This window comes from Caenorhabditis briggsae, assembly GCF_000004555.2.
Source record: "Caenorhabditis briggsae complete genome, chrI, whole genome shotgun sequence".
In the NCBI taxonomy this organism is placed as follows: Eukaryota; Metazoa; Nematoda; class Chromadorea; order Rhabditida; family Rhabditidae; genus Caenorhabditis; species Caenorhabditis briggsae.
Genome location: NC_013489.2, coordinates 15,409,197 through 15,415,879, shown reverse-complemented (window position 1 = coordinate 15,415,879; position 6,683 = coordinate 15,409,197). Strand labels below are relative to the sequence as shown.

Here is a 6,683-nt window from a genome sequence, read left to right as displayed (position 1 = left end):
TGACGTTCAATTTTAGGTACCGGATTCAAATATCAGATCGAGATCTCTTCTCGATACGAAGTTATGGACAAAAGCCTGAAACCGAATTTTGGCTTAAGTATAGGCTTAGAAAAATCCTTAATAACTTTGTTCAAATAAGAGATTTGGGCCTGAAATTTTGGGACGTAACTTGAAATTAAATGTGGAACGTTTCTATGACAAAAAAACAAAAAAAAAATTTTTTTGGATTTCGAAAAAATGCCTTATGTAAGACTTAGCTTTTTTTCGATCAAAAAAAATGTTTGTCAATTTTTTGAGATTTTTTGTTAAGAAAACGTTTGACGTTCAATTTTAGGTACCGGATTCAAATATCAGATCGAGATCTCTTTTCTGTCAGAACGGACAAAAGCCTCGTTGGAGCAATTTTTGGCAGTTTCAAATACCTTTTTTTAAATGAAATATGAACTTTTTAAAAAATTTTCTCTATATAAATCCCACCGAAGCTGTCAGACTTGAGCTCAAGTATATAGGTTTCTGTTAGAGGTATCCAAAACCTGTCAACTGATAAAATAAGGGCGATATCATGATAAATAATTTACCACTTAAAAATTTTTCTATCTTTTAGAGGAACCGACATAATTGAGTTTAAAGTGGACGCATAAGGTGGGCTTCTGTTAGAGCAAGTACGGTATTTAAAAAAACTCACTTTGAGTGAACATGGTTATCTTGAAACAACTGATGAAGATAGACGGTGGGACAAAGAATAATTGCCACAATGACCGGCATCGAGAATCTTTAACTCCTTTTGGTAATCCCTTCTTTTCCACTCAGCCTTTGCTTTACAAAAAATTTTAATTTTTGCTCCATTGATAAAAGACCATCAGTTATCCGTTCCTTCTTCGATTGGGACTCTGATTGCTATTCTCTCTTTCAGAAGATTCTTGTGGGTGGAGAGATGGAGAGAGAGAGAGAGAGAGAGAGAGAGAGAGAGAGAAAGAGAGAGAGAGAGAGAGAGAGAGAGAGAGAGAAAGAAAGACAACAACAACCTCGCCAACTACTTTGAACTAGTTGTCGAGTATAGAAGAGCCGAAACCCCATCTAGAACGTTACGTGGTTCAAAGGTGATTCCCTCGATCATCGAATGGGCGTAAGATACATAGATAATGAGCAGTTTCTAACAGAGAAGTGAAAAGAAAAAAAATATACAATACTAATAGTAAGAACGTTTAATTAGCTCGTCTCCACTCTCTATCTACATCTAGATCTTGCTCTTCTTCAGTTTCTTTGGAACTCCTCGAATCGATATGCTTTCTGATCCATTTTCTGGAAACAAAAAAAATAAAATCGATGTCACTAATTTAGTTTTTACCTACTAAGGCCCAGCATCCAAAAGCACATCGAACGAAAATTATCGAAAATGTTTTTTTTAGCATGTGGACTTCTATTAGAGGTGGGTTTCTATCAGAGGAAATACGGTATTTCGCTTTTCAATCACCCTTTTTCGATGTACCCTTGAACCCTGGAACACCTACACAAGTGCCTATTAAACCAAAAATCAGGGTCTTCTTCTCAAAATGTTTTTTTTAAATTTCAAAACAGTCTGTCTGTTTTCAAAAAAAAACTCCTAATTTTGTTAAAACTTTTTTTTAAATTTTTAAGACACTCGAGCTATTTGAAATATTTCCGAAATTCTCAAAACTACCGTATTTCTTGTAATAGAATACTACTCTGGCCGTCGCCTTCGAGCTCAATTATCTTGATTCCTGTGAACGGTACCAAAAAGAGGGCAACTGATAAAATGTTTGTGATACTATGATAAACATTTTATCGGTTGACAAGTTGTTTATACCATTCACAGGAATCGAGAAAAAATGCTCGAAGTTGAAAGCAAGGTTACCCTTCTATTCATTTTGTAATCGTTTCTCAATTAAATTTCAAGTTTTTTCAAAACTTCTTTAAAAAACCGTTTTCATCCTGTATTGCAGAACAAACTCACTTTTGGAATCTGGAGCTTGCAGTGCTGGTCATCCATAGAGCAGCCAAGTCCTTGGAAGTTGTTGGCATGACTGTAGACTTCTAACACGATCAATGGATCACCCTGAGAAATTTTTTTAAAATTTATTTAAAATTTCAAAATTCCACAAAAAAATTCAGCAGTTTCAGAAAAAAGAAGAAAAGAAGGGAAAAGAAATTCTTGTCCGAAAAATCCGCCTTTTTTCCCAAAATTTGTCTGAAAAAAAGCAAGAAAAAGTGAAAAAACAGAAAAATACTCTGGCGCCTAGAGTAGATCCAATGAATTTTGCAGCGATTTAGAAAGAAAATGTGTGAAATTCCAAAAAAAAAACTGGGAAAATTGGGTATCGTTCTTATAATCAATAAATGGAGAGGTGTATGTCTTCGTCTTTGAATGTCATTCCGTTTCCCAGGAGGGAAGTTCCTCTTTTCTTTTTAGAAGGAAGATCCTAGAGACCAAATTTGATCTACCACAAAAGGTTAGGGCTGGCAGGTGTGAAGAACAACAAGGAAAATAAGAAAATGGGGTGTATTTTGGAAAATCAAGAAGAAAGTGTGTGTATAAAATGATGTTGAGGACAACTCTGAAGAGTTGAGAAAATGTCGAAAATGTTTAGGTTTTTCTCTATTTATCCGAAAAGTTAACCGCAAAAGGTGAGAGTATCTGGAAGATTAGCTGCTAATACTTGTTCTGATTAGCCAGACTATCAAGCCTCTTGATCTCTTTTGTCACGTAGAGACTCAGTACTCGAAAGAGAAAAGGTGATTTTGCCTTCCAAAACCCATTTTCTCCAGAGCATTGAAGACAACAAGCGAGAACCTACAGTTCGAATCTAACGCTCATCCACGTCCGTTTCAATCAATTTGAGACAATTCGTAACTGGCTCCAATCCAGCTTGCCGATCAGATAGTCTTACCATTGCTAAACGGATCCTCTTTGAATATTCCATGATCTTCGGATAATGGTGGTGACATGGCAGTATCTAGCTACAAAGAGTTGGAACATGAGTTATCAATGGGTATGGATTGAAGAATTGGACTTCCTTTGAAGTTTAATATTTCAAACTATTCGACGGAGCTTTCAGTAGTAAGGAGAAGTTGATGAAGGACGCGTTTACAGTGTCGAAGGGGAAGAAGAAGTAAATTATTGTCTTCTTGGCTCGTTATCTCATTCATTTTTTTATTTTCGTAATTTCATCGTTTTTCCTTTTTTTAATTTGAAATTTTCTCCTTCTTTTTATGTTATTCGCTGGTTTATTCAGAATATAAAGCATCCAATTTTTCGTCAATTCAGTTTCTTTTCATTATTATTGAGATCGAACACATTTCCCGCGAACTTCTGGAGTCGATAGACACCGATGTGATGAAGGAACTGAAAATATGTCATTTGTGATGAAATTTTCAATGTTCTTCTCTTTTCGTTCACATTAGTGTACATGTCAACATGGCGACCTAATTTTTGCAAGTTGAATTTACTAGGCTACCTCCTTTCATTGGACTAGAATTGGCCTGATATTCACCTGGTATGTTTTCTAGGTCGGTGACCTAGAAAACAGCTTGCAAAAGTCAGGTCACCACGCTTATATAAAAATTTGGTCAACACCTACCCCTTCGACGTATTCAAAAAGCTGATAATTTCCATAAAATTCTTGGTCCACTCTAGGTTTTCTCTTCAGTCGTGCATACGGTCCCATCGCTGGATTCATCACAAACTCTGTCAGAATATCCATCATCGACGTATGCTGATGGAGGTTATCATAAAAATCCGGAGCCAAGGCTTTCAATTTAGGGAGATCTCTTCCCGGAATATATGGGAAGTCATGATGCTCCACGTGGTAGCCAACATTGAAGGTGCACAGATTCCAGAGACCGTAGTAGCTGGAAAGAAGGAAAGATTAGCAATTTCAGAGAAGCGTTTGGCTCACCTGAAAGTCTCTTGGTCTTCTTTAAAAGCATAATGTTCCGAGATAAAATGTCCGGCACTTGGATGAAGTCCCATGCTGATAATTGTTCCGAAGAATAGATAAATCAATGATTTGAGTCCAAAGAAGTAGAGGATTCCCAAATCAAAGGATATCTGCAAAAAAATCAAAAGGTTTTGTTGGTTGGAGAATCAAATCAAAAAATACTGTAAAGCTTGTAATAGAAGGCCCCCCCCCCCCCCGCACTGTCAAGTTCAAGCTCAATTATCTAAGTTCCTATGCAAGATACCGAAAATGTGTCAACTGACCAAAGACTTCTGATATTATGATAAGCATTTCATCAGTTGACAATTTTTGAATACCTTCTACAAGAATCGAGAAAAACTGGCTCCCCGGTATGAAAAAAGGTTTCTCGTTACCTGAATAACCGCATTCAAAATTTCCATATCAGTTGGAGCCTTCTTGTAGATTATCAATGGACGGAATGCATAGAAAAATGGTTGGAGTGCCAGCCAGAGAAGTTTTTTAGGTGATGTAGTGAAGAATTTGGCTTCAAACGCTGTGGGAACATCTGTATCCAAACCGTCCTCTCCTGAAAAATCATCAAGCATATTTTCAGTTTTTTTTTTGGGATTACCATAAACACTGTAATAGAAGTTTACTTAACTTTGAGCTCATATATCTTGATTCCTGTAAAAGATATCAAAAAGTTGTCAACTGACAAAATGTTTTTTATATTTTGATCTACATTATGTTAGTTGATCACTTTTTTATATCTTTAACAAGAACCGAGATTTACAAGCTCAAAGGTAGAAGTTTGGGTGACCCTCTATTAAAGTGTTTACATTATTTGTTATTAAAAAAACTCACCCAAATATCGATGGTGCTCCACATGGTACTTTTTAAAAGATATCGAAATTGGAACAGCAATCGGAAGATTCGCCCACATTCCAAAAAATCGGTTTTTCAGCGGATGCTTATTTCCGAATGCAGTATTATGGGAGATATCGTGGATTGCCAGTGTCATCGCATGATTTATGATTCCTCCACAAAAATAGGCTTCTAGAAGTATTAAAATCCAATCGGCATCTTGTAACATCCAGCACATAAAAATTTGAAACAAGACCATACTGGATACCACATATTTCAGTGATGGGTCAACACCAAAGAGCTGAAAGGAAAAGCATTTATAGAAATACAAAAATAGAAGCGCCTCCTAACCCGTCAGCTTTGATTGCATATATCTCATTTCCTGTGAAAGATATCAACAAGTGGTCAACTAACAAAATGTTAATTTTAATATCAGAAACATTTTGTTAGTTAATAACTTTTAGATATCTTCCATAGAAACCAAGATAAATTGTCTCAACGTTGAGAGGTCGTCAGCCGCCGCGTAGTTCAGCCGGCAAGCGTTAGGAAGGGGCACTTCTACCACAGGTTTTACAGTTCAGGACATCTTAAAAATCTCACCTGCTTAACTTCTGGATACTTTTTGACGATAGCCTCCCTCCTGCTCATATGTGGTTGCTCTGTTAGTGTCCATATAAAATCATCTCTGCTTACTGAATGTCCCATTATGTGGGAGCAATTTTTATGAGATCTGAAATTATCTCTTTTTTGAATTACTGACATTTTAGATTTTTTGGTTTAGGAAATTTGTATCAAGCCCCGCCCCTGTTTAACAAAAAGATAACATATTTAAATTTTTGTAACAAAAGTCAAAATTACTGATGATTCAGATGCTAAAAAATGAGCACAAAAATATCGATGGCAGAGTGAACACACATAAAATGATGTGTGCGGCGGTATGAGAGGAAAATGGACAAAGAGGAGAAAAAAGGACTGATAAGAAAACTAATATCATAAGAATATATATTGGTGAATCAGAAAAACTAGGAGAAACAGGGTTACGAGCGGTGACACACATACACATTTATGTTTGTTCATAGAGAGCAAAGAGTGAGCACCAGACGGATAGGGGAAACATTCCAGTAGTAACGAAGGATCAAAATGAAACAGTGATCTCTGAATGGTTTAAGGTAGTTAAGAAAATAATGTGGATCCCTGGAGACGCAACCCTAGAGACTGGGAGGTTTTTTTGTTGGTATTTTGATGTCACTTTTTTATATGACTCATTTGTAAATTTGCTCTTTATCGTAATTAACGCTAGGAACAGTGTAGTTTATGATAACAGCCAAAGAAATTAGTAGATGATACATTAATAAAGAAAGAGAGAGAGAGAGAGAGAGAGAGAGAGAGAGAGAGAGAGAGAGGGGGGGGGGTGAGATATTTTTCTTTGAAACAAGAGAAAAGGTGTCGAGTGGGAAAAAAAGGAACATCATAAAACCTGTATTAGAAGGGCCCTCACACTGTCAAGTTTGAGATCAATTATCTCGGCTCTTATAAGAGATATCAAGAATATGTCAACTGGTAAAATGTTTCTGGCAATATGATAAACAGCTTATCAGTCGACAGTTTTCCGTTACCTTTTATAGAAATCGAGAAAATGGAGCTCGACGTGCAAGTTCATCTATGACAGGTTTTACGGTCCAGCTTTTAGATAAACAAACGAGGGTCTGGATAAGTACTTCAAAAGAATTACATCTCAATTATTCGAATTTCAAGATACCGTAAAACCTCTAATAGAACGACACCCGGATCGTCCACTTTGAGCCTATATATCTCATTTTCTGTGAAAGATATCAAAAAGTGGCTAACTAGTAAAATGTTGCTGATATCTTGATAAACATTTTACTAGTTAATTACTTT

At 36.2% G+C, this 6,683-nt stretch overlaps 2 protein-coding genes across 2 annotated transcripts; both read right to left on the bottom strand.

Moving 5' to 3' along the window:
• Positions 1–1,205: 1,205 nt before the first annotated feature.
• CBG25426 lies at positions 1,206–2,043 on the bottom strand (the record flags this gene model as incomplete). Its single annotated transcript, XM_045241634.1, has 2 exons — positions 1,206–1,302; positions 1,976–2,043. 2 exons carry the CDS (start codon positions 2,041–2,043, stop codon positions 1,206–1,208), a joined length of 165 nt encoding a protein of 54 aa, XP_045098822.1.
• A 1,234-nt stretch (positions 2,044–3,277) lies between these two features.
• Positions 3,278–5,489, bottom strand: Cbr-ttm-5 (the record flags this gene model as incomplete). Its single annotated transcript, XM_002640593.1, has 6 exons — positions 3,278–3,364; positions 3,600–3,870; positions 3,918–4,069; positions 4,334–4,506; positions 4,785–5,085; positions 5,385–5,489. 6 exons carry the CDS (start codon positions 5,487–5,489, stop codon positions 3,278–3,280), a joined length of 1,089 nt encoding a protein of 362 aa, XP_002640639.1.
• Between the last annotated feature and the right edge of the window lie 1,194 nt (positions 5,490–6,683).